The sequence below is a fragment of the Rattus rattus genome, chromosome X (assembly GCF_011064425.1).
Source record: "Rattus rattus isolate New Zealand chromosome X, Rrattus_CSIRO_v1, whole genome shotgun sequence".
Taxonomy (NCBI): Eukaryota; Metazoa; Chordata; class Mammalia; order Rodentia; family Muridae; genus Rattus; species Rattus rattus.
The window spans coordinates 31,991,447-32,006,977 of NC_046172.1; the positions used below are offsets into that span (position 1 = coordinate 31,991,447).

General features: G+C 39.4%; 1 protein-coding gene across 1 annotated transcript in view; it reads right to left on the bottom strand.

The window, feature by feature from the left end:
• The window catches only part of Ppef1 (protein phosphatase with EF-hand domain 1), a 94,280-nt gene that overhangs the window by 14,849 nt on the left and 63,900 nt on the right, over positions 1 to 15,531 (bottom strand). Inside the window, 3 exon segments of the mRNA XM_032889576.1 lie at positions 1,801 to 1,950; positions 3,028 to 3,064; positions 6,121 to 6,287. Coding sequence (XP_032745467.1) covers positions 1,801 to 1,950; positions 3,028 to 3,064; positions 6,121 to 6,287 — 354 coding nt within the window.

Below are 15,531 nucleotides of genomic sequence, written 5' to 3' on the forward strand. Positions count from 1 at the left end.
TGGTATGAAATTGTTTTTATTTTTCAAAACTAAGTCTTATTCTAAAGTATCTGCATAAAGTTGATGAGAAGCTCAATCTCAGCTATTAATTACTAGTTCATAGTCTACCTTAGTCTTCCCCAAGCAAATGATCTTATGTCTTAGGCAGAGGAGAATATTCTGGGAGGATCTTCTAAGGCTTAAATTCACATAATTCATTTCTGATTAGCGCATTAGGCAAGGTTCCTTAGGAACATGTAGATCTGCAGATTTCAAAGCTATCTATGATTGGAATACTTTCCCTACACTCCCATAAGGCACCACACTGCCATTTTTTCTTGGAAGTCCTACTAACCATCCGTCTCTATACTGATTGGGAATTTGAAGACTACCAAACCAGAGCCTCTCCCTTGCAGAATCTTCTTTCTTGGTGTTTACCTCTACTTTGCTCACCTTACTAAACGTCTTTAAGGAATCTAGAATGGTCACCATTGGGTTAGTTTCACCTAAAGCTTTTTATTTTTTATTTTTGATATCTGACATCTTGGGCCCTCGCTCAATGTAGATACTGCCCCTCTCTGGGTATCACCATAGACTAGGGAGAGGGATTCTAAGAAAGTTCCTATCCACTTCTATTTTGCCCTGCTTTGCTCTTAAATTTTTATTCAACAAGTAAGAAATACTTATTACATCCCAGGTACTGGGGTTTTGCCAGGGATTGGAGAAGCACAAGAATGTCATACAAAAATAGCATCAGCATTCTTTACCTAAATTTGGTAGCTTACGGAAGATATGTATAAAGAGCTTGAGAGTTCAGAAAGGGAACCTGATGAAGCTTAGATGTTGAGTAAGGAGAAAGAGAAAGGGTCATGAGATGATGTTATCATTCACATGTACGGAGGCTCCCAAACTCCAAGTGCAACTGAGATCACATTTCTGCCTCTATCAGGTCAAATATCACCTTCCATGATGAATTGGATATTGACTATTGGTCTTTAAAGACAGAGCTCAAGTCTCCCACTTGGACCATACACCATCATCTGTCCTATAGCTGCTACTGGTTCTCATGCCCATCTGGAACCTCATTTACTTCTAGACTTGGGGCTTTAGTTTAATTCTGGTAAAGGAGGAAGATGGCTCTAGTTGTGTACATTCAAGGAACCCTTTAGTAGGTATGAAATCTTGACAGGCACCATACAGGTCCTTGTCCTGGCTGAGTTGTAATTAATATGGTTGTTTAGAGTTAAAATAATCTGAAGATAGTCACTGTGCTCAGTTGAAATAAAGAGACATTTAACAAATTACAAATTTCTACATGATTCTACAGTTCCTATGCAGAATGTTGGTCATCAGAACTAAAAGAGGGGACAGTTACTGTTCTATGGGAATGAACAGTAGTGAAGGAAGTTCTGTGACTGGGTGGTGGTCCCAGCAGTAGCAGTAGCACAGTGGGAATGCATTCAGTGGTAAGTGGCTTTACATTTACAAAAGATGACAGTGCTATATTGTGTTTCTTTTACCACAAATGTAAGTGAATTCATTTTAACTTCCCCTCTAAAAACGTCACTTTCAGAAAGTATCTGATATATTAATGTCTCCCCATTTCCCCACTTGCAACATGGCTTCTTTTTGTTTAATGTACTGTATATAGAGGAACCACCTAGTTGTCATGCCGTCAACCATAGCTTCTCTGGAGACTTTCACTGATTTTCTCAGCTACAACAACCACCAAAGCACATATCTATTTAAAATGACAAATGAAAAGAAGCACATTCCATTATAAATCTCTGAGACAAGATTCAGGCACACATTGCTTCTTACTTTATTTCTCTGTAGTTGCTGGAGTATACTCAAGTCCGTGGATTCTGATATCCCACCATGTATGACCAGGATTTCATTGTCAATAATTGTACCAATTGGGAGCCAGGTATAGAGTTCTTCCAAGACTTGTAAGATTTTTTTCCCATGTAGCTGTAAGCAAGAGCTTTAGTGAGTTTTATTTTCCTGATAGGTCCCGTTACATGAATCGGCTCAATATATACAGAAAAAGCAAGTTTTCATGCCAACCGAAGGAAGTCATCAACCAACTAGCAAGTACTTAGCATGGGAATTTTTTTCATTCTGTATTTTCAATATTTTGATATCCTGGGGCCTTATTCACAGAGAAGACTCCCTCTCTCATTGCTAATTTGCGAGATCTTAAATGGTTGATTTCATGTGTAAACCAACCATTTCAGATTCCACACTTCCCAGGAAGTTTTTTTTTTTAATTTTTAAATGTATTTAACTTCATTTTACATGGACTGGTATCGTGCCTGCATGTGTGTCTATTGAGAATGCCATATTTTGGAGTTACAGACAGTTGTGAGCCAGATGTGCTAGGATTTGAACCCAGGTACTCTAAAAGAGCAGTGAGTGTCCTAAAAACTAAGCAATCTCTCCAGCCCACCCCCAAACCTCCAAGGAATTCTTTTCTTGACCTCTAATTCAGGGTCGCCACCCTGTTGTGCTAATCAACCCAGAGCTAGACAAAGACAACTAATGATAACCCTGTGCTGCAGGGCTGGCTGCCACTCTTCTAACTACTCAAGTTTCAATTCATTAAGGGGCTTTGTCCTTTCTTTCCTGTGAAAACCCATAAAGAGTTGGTCTCTGGGTTTTCTTCTGACTCTACCTGCCTCTCTCTGTCTGACTCTGATAATTCCTTGTGTGCTAAACCTAATGGGGCAAACTATGCCTCCTGCATGTGGATAGCTAAAACTCCCTCCTTCATAGTGAACATTTCTGTGTTTCTGTTGCACTATATCTGAGTAAAATCCCTGGGTGGGTACCTTTGAAACAATGCAATACGTTCATATCTATGCTGAAACCGATCCAACGGTCATGGTGAAAAAGAAAATCTACGATTCTATCATGGCGAGGGGTTCCTGCTGTGCTTATTATTTTATTGGCACAAATTCTAACTAATCGGCCCATCACCCTTCCTAAAGCAACAATCTGGTCTTCATTGGCTCTGATTTTTCCCAGCAAAACTAGTATGAGTCTTACCTTGTATTTCTGTAAGATTTCTTTTGTGAAGCCATACCTGAAAAGTAGATTTTAAACCATTAATTATTACAAAAAGGAAATCCATTGATGTCTCACGATGAGCAAATGGTAGGAACTCAAGAAAGCATAGACTTCATTTGAAATACTTAGCAGAGTCTTTCCAGAGTATTGGGAGAAAGAACAAAAGCAACTAATAGCACCATCTCGACTCTCAAGAAGCCTAGAGTATAGGTGGGGCAAGAAAGTAGATACTTTTTGGAACTGTAATACAAGTGAACAAATGTGTACCAGGGGCTATATGAAGGCTACAAGTATTTCGAGACATATGTCCTGATGGTTAGAGGAAGCTGTATGGAGAAGACTTTTCATGTAGGTAACATTGCTAAGACATCTAATCACTCAAAATGAATGAGCAGGTCAAAGGAAAGGAGTGAAAATGGACAAAGCAAAGCATCTAAGATAAGCTGGGTCTCCAAGCCTTCTCTGACATGGAACGGTGATACAATGATTGGTATTAAAGGTTTAAATAGAATATATCAGGAATTTTAAAGCCCGGATAACAAAAATCTAAGGGAGATTTTTCAATTACATTTTCATGTTTTAGGATAATATTGAATAGCCTTTTCATGTAGGCCTGCCATGACTGGCACTTGATACCAGGCAGTCCTTGAATCTGCTTGCTCCTGACTCCTGAGTGCTGGGATTAAAGGCACGCACCACCACATGTACTCTTCGTCTCCAACAGGTAAAATAGGGACAAAAGCACATTCCCCTTATTGCCACACAAATCACATCATGTCAGGTTTCTCCAGGATGACACAGTACTTTTCAAGATAAATCCCTCCCTGTGCTCCTCACAGGTATCACACTGGTATCACATCTATCATCTATGGTGCTTTGAATGACAATGATCTCCACAGGCTCATAGATTTGAATGGTTGCTTCTCAGGATGTGCACTGTTTAGGAAGGACTAGGACTGTAGCCTTGTTGGAGAAGGTGTGTCAGTGGGGGTTGGTTTTGAGGCTTTAAAAGACAAAGCCAGGCCAATTCTTTTTGTCTCTCTGTGTCTCTGTCTCTTTTTCTGTGCATGTCTCTGTGTTTCTGTTTCTGTCTCTGTTTCTCTCTGTGTGCCTCTCTGTCTCTGTCTCTGTCCGCCCCCCTTCTCTCTCTCCCTCCCTCTTTCCCTCCTTCCTTTCCTGCCTGCCTGTCTGCTACTTGTGGATAAGCTATAATTTCTCAGCTACTGCTCCAGCACCATGGCGGCTGGCTTGCCACCATGCTTCCCACCACATTGTCATAGACTCACTGTCTGAAACTGTAAACAAGCTCCTAATTAAATGTCCTCCTGTAAGTTGTCTTAGTCATGCTGTCTCATCACAGCAATAGATAAGTAAGACAGCATCCTTACCTTTCTGGACTTCTCTGAAACACTAAATATAATTGGCTGAACCATGCTTTTAGAAAACTTCCTCCCATCCATTTAGTGACAGTAAACTTTCAGGGTATTTTATAACCTCACAAGGTTTCTTCTTCCACATAAACATCATTATTAGAATTCTTCCAGGTTCTGTCCTAGGCCATCCCTTGCCTTCACCTTCTTCCTTAGTACTCTAACCCCTGTCCAGCCATGGTTTCAATTACTATCTAGCGTCAATACTATAGAGTGACACTCCAGGTTACACTTCATATCTATCTCTGGACTGATACTGAATGATACATCAAATAAACCTATTCCAGACTAAATCCATTCCCTTTCAGAATGATGCTGTTAAGCCTTTCAACTCAAGCCTGCCCATCCTTGATTAATCCCTCTTTCAAGGCCTCCATATCAAGTTACTGAGCCCTAAATTGTTATTGCCCAAAGTCTTCTTAACTCTTATTTTTGCCCTTTCCAATGTCCATCGTGTTAGTCTAAATGGGAAGCTACCATTTCTTCAGTTTTTTTCTGAATTGACCTCCTTGTATCCATTTTTGCCCCTCTTTCTTCAATGATATTCTTATCCTTAGATACATGCCCATATTCCTTTACAACATTCGACCATCTTTTACATTTCCGACAATATCAAGCACTGTTTTACTTGCTCGCTTTATAACTCTCTAGTGTTGTAATAAAGCACCATGACCAAAGGCAACTTGGAGAGGTTTTGTTTTCAGTTTCCATGCTCCAATCACAGTCCATCATGTAGGGAATCAGAAACCTGGATGCAGGATACGGAAGAGCACTGTTTACTGCTTGCTTTCCATCACTTGCGCAGCCTTCCTTCTTCCGGAACCCAGCAATAGGTTTCTGATAATACTCGCAGAATTTTGTTCTTCAGAGGTCTTGTTTTGTTTGCATTTTGCTTTTATACCTGGAGAATTAAAACTGAAACTCTGGACTTGAGTCTGCTCAGAAGACAAAAGTGATCCGCTGAGCTTTCATACAGCACCCAAAAGCTTCGGACCCAAAGCATGAGACATTACATAACCTCTATTTTCTAGAACAAACTGAACTCTCTTTTCCATAAAAAGAAAAGAAAAAGAAAGAAGGGAACATTTATTACCTACTGTGCCTTTCAGGCAGAATTCTTAAACCATTTAATCAGTCATTATCCCTCAAATCTCTAGTGAGTCACATAGTTCAAATACTATGTTGCAGCTGTTCTTGAAAATGTTTATGAACAACCATGGTAGAAGCAATTACCAGAAAATACACATACCAATGTAAGACATTGAGACAGAATTTGTAGCAAGCCAAGAGAAGCAACAGAAGCTCCCATCTAAGTCTACTTCATACAACCCTCCGTACCTACAAACCTGACCTAACATGCCTACCCAGTATGCAATTTGGAATGCGAAGTGTAGGCACAACAGAAAATAATAAAGAGGAAGAGGAAACACACGACTGGAAATAGTCAGAGGAGAGCTTTGAAGCAGCTGAAACTTAACTAAAAGACTGGGGTTAACGAACAAGGGTGAGGACTTGGAGCTTTTCCATGTGACTTATCTTATCTCTCCTTCTATATGGCTTCACCTACACCTGTCCACTGTAAACTCAATGCAGCAGCAATCTCAGAGTGGGAATAAAAGGGAAAGTCTGAACTCCACATTACCTCAGGTTCATCATAAAGTCTTCATGGTTCCCTCTATTGAGGTGCAGGTCAGTGGGGTAGACAAGAAAACTAACAAGCAGGATCATTAGGATCTCCATGGAATTGTTTCCTCGATCTACAAAATCACCATTAAACACATACGGATTCTTCTCTGAAGGCAGGCCGTTCTGTGGAAGGAGAGGGAAGAAAGCAAGTGGGTAAAAGAATATCCTTTTAAAGTAAGGTTACATGTTTGTTCCTGCTGAAACAGAAAAGAGGCCAATTCATTTTTCCACTGGGATGAATCTGCGCACTGGCTTGAGCTTCTTCTAGGGCTCATAATTGCAAGGGACCTGGAACCAAAGAATGAGCCTACAACATGGAGATTTCAAGGGGCATGGGGCTTGTTTATTCTACTCATCACAGGGTACCATGAATTTTCTCTGAAGGAAGCTAGGACTTGTCTCACCGAAAGTAGATTCCTTCTTGGGAGCAGGGAAACTATGATCAGAATATATTGTATGAAAACAATACAATAAGAAAAAAATACAATAAGAAAAAAAACACATGATGTAACTACCAAAAAAGTACCCAGTCTCATGCTGCCTTTGTCTCCAAAAACAGGGAGATCACCACACAAATAAAAAATACTAACCTAACAGCCCAAGCATTTTTTAAATTAAGTTTCTTTTTTTATTGCATTTTTATTTACATTTTAAATGTTATCCCATTTCCGGGTTTCCCCTCCAGAAAACCCACTATCTCACCCCCCCACCTCGCTGCTTTTATGAGAGTGCTCCCTCCCTCACCCACCCAACCAACAACTCCTTCCCACGTCCTGACATTCCCCTACACTGGGGCATCGAGCCTTACAGGACCTAGGGCCTCTCCTCCCATTGATACCTGACAAGGCCATCCTTTGCTACATATGTGGAAGGAGCCATAGGTTATCCCCATGTTCTCTTACAGCCCAAACATTTTCATTCCAAGGTCCTATACTAAACTTCATTCTCTCAACTTGCAGAATGACAATATATCCCTTTTCAGGTCACCTATGATAATGGACATGTAAGAACTCACACAAGGGGACAGTGCTATAGATAAGACTGGGATAGAACTGATATACCAGTAGGCAGATATAATCACACATGGTAACTCTACCTACTATATATTCTGACTGATTGATGACTGGACCATGTCATATATCAGTTATTTTGAGCATTACTTTGAGTGTTTATTTATTGTTAAGAGGATACTTATAAAAAAGCAGTACTTGTATGAAAAGAAAGTGAGACCAGGGAAAAGTGTGGTTTTTAAAATAGTTATGAACTTGTTCGGTCCTTTATTACAAAACTCTAAGACAAAACAAGTACCTATGACATGGTTACATTCCTCAGTGTCACACTTGATAAGGAATTATTAGCCAAGTGCATTTCTATTTCACAGCAAGATAAAGTCAAATGTTCTTAAATGTTTTACAAAGAGAAAAGTCATGTCAAAATATAGACTTTCTGTCTGAAATGTTTATCTTCAGGGAAGAATATACATATCCCAATTATTTAAATGTTTCAAACTATTTTCAAATTCTTTTGTTAGACTTGTAACTATGTAACAAAAACTTACCCCTTTAAAGTCAGCATTTTAAATCATATATTTCAGTATAAAAGTTTTAAAACAATAGAGGTTATAACATATGACTTTATTTAACCTTTTTTCCATCTGCAAAGTGGGAATGTCACCGTTGCTAATTACCATGCAATATTTGGGAACTGAGCATTATATGTACATAAAATTCCATGCAAACCATCAACACAAATAGATTCATTCCATCACAACCTGCATGTTATTTCTAATTTTAAGATTACATTACAGTGGGTTGGGGATTTAGCTCAGTGGTAGAGCTTGCCTAGGAAGCGCAAGGCCCTGGGTTGGTCCCCAAACCGGGGCAAAAAAAAAAAAAGATCAAAAAAGGGTTGGGATTTGCTCAGTGGTAGAGCGCTTGCCTAGGAAGCGCAAGGCCCTGGGTTTGATCCCCAGCTCCGAAAAAAAAAAAAAAGATTACATTACAGTTTCTCAACAGGGCTTATCTGTAAAATGTTACAAAAATATAAACTATAGTCATTAAAACCTTCAAGACAGAGGAGGATTCTGTGCCTCTTATAATCTTTCTTTTCCCAGCCTTGAGATGCTTGGAATAAATAGCTGAGAGGACTGGCAGACTCAAAGAAGATGTACAGGCTCTAAAAGAGCTAAGGAATTAGCAGCAGAGAGTCCTGAGGCAAGGACATGGAAGGACTAAGCCTGAAGGCAAAGAAGGAACCCACGACTAAGGGATGATTGCCTCACAGAAGAGGGCAGTACTGGCTTGGTTTATGGAGTGGTGGATCTTCTTAGGAAAAAGAAAGTGGGAACTGATTACATGTAACAAAAGTCAAAGAACAAAGGGCAATTGTTTCAGAAGAAAATTATAAGAAATGTATAAAGAATAAAAAGTTTTTAAAAATCATGGGGAGGGGTGGAGAGATGGCTCAGCAGTTAAAAACAAGTGCTGAATAATAGAGACCAGTAATTAGACAGCGTGCTGAGAGTGAGACCTTGGAACACTCTGCTAAAGGGGATGTCTTCATCAAATCCCTCCCCTAGGGCTCAGGGAACCCTGCAGAAGAAGAGGCAGAAGTATTATAAGAGTCAGAGAGGATGGAGGACACCAAGAAAACACAACCAACGTAATGGGGCCAAAGCACATATGAACTCACATAGTCTGTGGCAGCATGCACAAGGTCTGTACATGTCCAAGCTACATGGCATTCTAACACTGAGATGGGAAGTGGACAGTCCCATCCATAGCCAAGAAGTTACAGCAACCTCTGTGCAAAGGAAAATTCATTTTTCCAATGGAGTGTCACTGGCATACTGTCTGTTTTTGTGTATCAAGTTGACACAAGTTAGAGTCATCAGAGAGATAAAGTGTCCCTTGAGGAAATTCCTCCATGAGATCCAATTGCAAGGTATTTTCGAAATTAGTGATCAATGAGGAAGGGTCAGTTCATGCTGCCAGCCCTGGGCTGGTGATCCTGGGTTCTATAAAAAAGCAGGTTGAGCAAATGATGGAGAGTAAGCCAGTTAGCAGCACTTCCCCATGGCCTCCGCATCAGCTCCTGCTTCCAGGTTCTAGCCCTGCTTGTGTTTCTGTCCAGACTTTCCCCAGTGATGGACTATGATCTGGAAATATAAGCCAAATAAATCCCTTTTCTCCCCAACTTGCTTTGGTCATGGTGTTTTGTCACAGCAGTAGAAACTCCACTAAGACACTGGGTATAAACTACACGTAAGTGTAGCCCCTCCCAGGCCCAGCAGTAGATGGCCAGTACAAAACAAACTCAGTGATTTTTCTAGACATATTTTGTCTCATGTTGCTTTGTTAGGGCAATTTTTACCTATTGTTTTTTCTTTTGCTTGTATATTATGGTTTCTGATTTTGTGCTTTTATGATTTTTTTTTGTTTTTCTGTGTACGTTCTTTATGTATGTGTGTGTTTGTATGTGTGTGCTTTCTGTATGTGTATGTTTCTCATGCTTTTTCTTTTGTTTTATTCTAGTTTCCTTTTTCTTTTCATGTTTGTTTTCTAAAGAGATAGAGAAAAGGCACAGAGTTGGATGGGTTAGGAGCTAGGGAGGATCTAGGGATGAGGGAGGGGAAACTATAAGAATATATTGTGTGAAAAAGTTGTTTTCAATAAAGGCAATTAAAAGAATAAGTACCGCTGTTTCAGAGGATCCAAATCCTGGTCCCAGCACCCACATCTGGTGGCTCATAACTACTTACAACTCTAGATTTGGGGGGGTCTGATATCTCTAGCCTTCAAGTGCGCATGGTTCAACAGCATCTCAGACACACCACAAGAGGGCATCAGATCCCATTACAGATGGTTGTGAGCTACATTGTTGTTGCTGGGAATTGAACTCAGGACCTCTGGAAGATCATTCAATGCTCTTAACCTCTGAGCCACCTCTCTAGCACCAAAATACATTTTTTAAAATGAATTTCCAGTTTGACATTTGAAAGAGCTCATGATTGAGAAGCATAACAGAGGAGAAATTCCATTGCCTGTTAAAGGTTTTAGAATGTGCCAACAAGAGGGGGGGGGGAACAATCAGCCTGGTATACTTATCATCTGAAGTAGAGAAAGGCAGAAGATGGTAGGATAAAATCTATAAATTAAAGAGAAAAGGGGACTATGAGACGAGAATTCTATATCGACAAAAACATCATTAATATCTAAGAATAGCAGGAAAATATTGCAGACATGGAAGGGTTCAAAAGTTCTTCACACTAGAAAAATATGTAGCTGTTTAGTAGCATAAAAGCAATGAGCATGCACACACGTATATGCAATACAGTTTCAGATGCAAGGAACAACAAGCAGACAATACAAAGCCACTGGGTTCAATGTGCATACATATGCTTCACAAAGGAAAGCACCCAACAAAATATTCCAGCCAACTTACAACAGTAACAATTCAAATGTTAAGCCAAGGAACAACTACAAGGAAAGACTCCAATTGTGAACAGTTAGCCTCCAAATATATTACTAAATATAAATCAATATGAAATTGTCAAGATTGCATTAAGTACTAAGCAAGAATTCCAGAAACAGAGAGGAAATTGTTTAAAATTACAAATGCAATATATTATTTAGATCAAATATACAGAAATTAATGAAGTTCCTGGTCTAAAAAGTAGGGCTGGGAGGGTAGACTGCTAACTTACGGTGCATGAAACCTCAGCACTACGTAACACTGAGCATGATGGCAGTCACCTGAAATTTCAGCCCTTGAGACATGGAAACAGGAGAATCAGATGTTCAAAGTCATCCTCAGTAACATAGAGAATTCAAAGATGGCCTAAACTATATAACATTAGATCTGGCCTACTAAGTAAGTAAGTAAGTAAGTAGGTAGGTAGGTAGCATAAGAAATCGATGATTTACTGAATGAAAGGGAATCGTGGTATGCTCGTTAGATTTATGTCATAAGAGATGAGAGAAAATGCCTCCATAAGATTGGACTATAGGCAAGCCTGTAGGGTATTTTCTTAGTGATCAGTAGGGGAGGACCTAGCCCATTGCAGGTGGTTCCACCCCTGGGCTGGTGGTCCAATGTTCTATAAGAAAGCAGGTTGAACAAGCCATGAGGAACAAGCCAGTAAGCAGTACCCCTCTATGTTCTCTGCATCAGCTCCTGCCTCCAGGTTCCTGTACTGTTTGAGTTCTTGTCTGGACTTCCCTGACACTACTAATGATACTGTTATGTTTGCAGACAGGAGACTTGCATAACTATCCTTTGAGACTCTCCACCAGCAGCTAACTAAAACTGATGCAGAGACCCATAGTCAAAAGTTAGATGGAGGTTGGGGAGTGTTGTGGAAGAGTAGGAGGAAGGATCAAGGGCCCAGGAGTAGATATGGACTTCACAATAAGACCAACAGAGTCAACTAACCTGGACCCTTGGAGGCTTCCAGAGACTAAATCACCAGCCAAAGAGAATATATGGGTTGGATCTAGCTGGCTACACACACACATCCCATGCCCCATGGTCTTCATGCATGTACCCCAACAACTAAGAGGGGGCTATTCCATACTGTTGTCTGCTTGTGGATCCTGTATCCCTAACTGAGCTGCATTGTCCGCCCTCAGTAGAAGATGATTTGCCTAGTTTTGCAGTGACTTGATGACTCAAGGGGGCATGTCTAGACTAGGAAGTAGGGGCAAGTAGTCTCAGAGTGGACTGGACTAGATCCAAAGTGGGTGGGGCTAGACTCAGAGGGGATGGAGCTTAGATTAGGGGTCTCCTTCTCAAAAGAGAAGGGGAGGGGGAAGAGGGGAGCTGTGAGGGGGATTGGAAGCGGGGGGGGCTGTGATTGGGATGTAAAGTGAATAAATAAATTAATGGGGGAAAAAGAAAGAAAATCACTAAGCAAAGAAAAAAAGCAAAATAAATAGTAAAGAAGAATAGAAGAATTCAAACATGTAAATGAGCTAAACTTTTACATTAAAATATGAAAGATATATTAAAACAAAAATTCATATAAATATTATTCCTTAAAAAAGATTTATAGAGTAGAAGTGATTGAAAACATAAATACAACAGATAGGACAAAGCTGGAAATAGGAAACAAAGTGGAATTTACAATGTCAACTGGGTGTTGTATAATCTATAATCATTGTACTGGGGAGGTAGAAGCAGAAGGAGCACAAGTTTTAGGCTAACTCTGGCTACAGAGCAAGTTCAAAGCCATCCTGAGCAACATCGCATGACACTGTCTCAAAAAGAGAGGATACTAGTGATATCCCCTGGTGGAAGAATACTTGCCTAGTATGGAGAAGGCTTGGGTATGATCCCTCACAACAGGAAAAATTTAAGACATTTAACAGCATCAGACCATTTCATTATAACATGCTAAAAAAGCACTTCATAAAGAATATACATTTTATGAACTTGTAATCAATATCCAAAGAAGAGTTATTTGCTTCATATTCTAATCCCAAGTATAAGAATAAATTGTTTAAAACTACAAAGGTGGGACTAGAGAGATGGCTCAGTGGTTAAGAGCACTGACTGCTCTTCCAGAGGTCCTGAGTTCAACTCCCAGCAACCACGTGGTGGCTCACAACCATCTGAAATTGTGCCCTCTTCTGGTGTGTCTGAAGACAGTTGCAGTGTGCTCCTATGCATTAAATAAATAAATAAATATTAAAACAATAAATAAAACTGCAAAGGTAGTGAATATCCATGTTGATTATTGCTTTAAAAATGTTCAGCTAGTCATGTGGAGAGGCCTATGAGTTTAGGAAGGAAATGAGATGCTCTACCTCATGCCACATGAGTAAGTCATCTCTTTCCACACTTTAAAAAGATTTACAGATTTATTTTATTTTACGTGTATGAATGTATCTCTCTATAGATTTTATATATTTATACTTCAATATAAATAATAGATATAAGGAAATTTTTATAAATACAATATCATTAATTTTTCAGATGTCTAGGCCAACTTTGAAAAAAATTAACTTTATACTTGGTCTACAAGAAATCTTTAATACATTCAAACTGAAAAATATCTCATAGGACATTTTTCTTATATCAAAATCCAATAAGATTTAAAATAAATAGTAAAATATGATTAGAAAAATTTTTGTTCCATGAATTAAAATTCTTAGAAATTAACAGCTGGAGTCTTGGTAAGCAGTGAATCCAAGAAAAAAAATTAAAGATTCATGTTTTACATGAGGGCTGAGGAGAAGGTTCCATGAGTAAGGTAGTTGTTAGGCAAGCATGAGGTTCTGAGTTTAAATTCCCAAACACCCATTAAAGATTGATGTCGAGGTAAGGGTGTGCCACCACCAGACTGAACACTAGGAGACAGAGACACTAAAATAGTAAGTATAAGACACTTTGTAAGACCTCGTCTCAAACTACCATGTGGAAGGTAATAAAGACAGACACTACTGTCAACCTCTAGCCTCCATATATGCCAGCAGGAGTGCTCATGCAGGCGTGCATGCATGCACCACACACAGACATATGCAGACATACAGCCACTCCCTCAGCCCACCCCCACAATCTAAAACGAAAAGAAATCTTAAGTGTATACTGACCTCTTCTTAGTGTTAAGTCTTTGAAGGCTATGACTTCAAAGCCAGGCAAGACTTATTTGGATATATATCTGGCTTGCCGGTTTAGGATTAGTCAAATTATTTTGCATAATCTAAGTTAGAACACATTTTAGTCTTTAAATAATAAGGCAAGTAAGTCTCCCGTGACATGAGTCTCTAGGCTCTTTAGGGTCCTGCTACTGAGATCTCTCTCAGTTCCTTTCAAAAAAGTAAAAATTCTTCACTCAGCTCTGGCAAACTCAGCTTTACACTGCAGTTAATAAGCAACACTTCATTGATGGCATGGATATTAAGCCAAAAATTACAGAAAATGCAGGGTAACGACAATTCTGAAAAGCACTCTGATGATCTGCAAGGGATTTAAAACAAAAGTGCATAACATAATTGACCAGACACACACAAATGTGAGACATTTCCCTATATTCTCACCTAGTTCCTATTGAAGCATTTATAATAGACATCTGAAATTTATTTCAACATCTCTGGACATTTCCCAAGGAATATCAAACAATAACGTCTGGACTTCAATTCCAATATGTCACAACTTTCATTTTTACAGCCTCTGTTTTGAAGACGTACTCTCCTCAAAAAAAGAAACAACTGTATCCCAGTGGCAGCATGAAGTATCCCAGTGATGTGGAATGCAGGATTAGATTATCTTCACCGTGGGAAAGTTATGGGCATGGGCTTAGGTGGGGCAATGAGGGGAAGGAAGGAAGAAAAGGAAAATGAGACAGCACAGATCCCAGGGGACAGCATCAGGATGATACCCACAGGCTTACAAGTTAATTAGCTGCTTTGCGTCCATGACCAACTCCTTTTCAGCTGCAGGAGCACCACTCTCAGTGCCAGTTTAACAAACTCATTCACTAATACTCCATCTACAATTTCAGGCTTTCCAATCAATGAAGAAAAATGTCTTGTAATGTTGGCAAGGCTGAGGCTCTAAATGAAGTATTTCAAATTGGTCACTCCAATTAAGCAAAAGTAGCTGATTAGAGGTAACCTTTTCAGAAAATAAAATCTAAAAACACGACCTAACTAATGATATGTAAATTGCTTCACTTGATGATAAAATTACATTTGAAGACATATAAAGTGGAGGTGCCCTTTTAGCAAAGGTCTGTTGTGGTTAAGAGTGTGGTACCTAGAGGGGAAAAAAATTCCCAAGCCAGATGGGGTTGAGTGGGCTGAAAGTATATCATAGTTAATCTACTAAATGACAAAAATTAAGGATGGCCAAATACTAAACAAACAAAAAAACTAACAACAATTCCTCAAAAGCAACCATGGCTCTGAAACCTCAAATTTATTGCAGTCTATCACAGGGAACTATGTAACAGAATCTGCCTCGCCCTTCAACATGGTCCTTCACAATTCGGGCCCTTATTAAAGTATCAAATATCCTTAAAAGGTTTGTCAAAACTACCGTCCCCTAACCTAGGCACAGTAGTCATTTTTGAAATCTCAAGAGTACCAAGAATCTGAAAGGATAAAGATCTTGAGTTCAAGGCTAGTCTTGGCTATGTAGTGAGCCTGTCTCATGATAAAATAATAATAATGATGATAATAATAATGGTGATGAAATCAGGCATGATGCCACGTACCTGGAATGCTAGCATTTGGGAAGTTGAGGGAAAACTGCTGCAAGTTGGAGTTCAAACTTGGTTTCATAACAAGATCTTGTCTGAGACACAAAGCCTAGCCTCTCCATCCATAAAGTCTTCAATGTAATTGGTGTCCCACCAGTAAGTTCC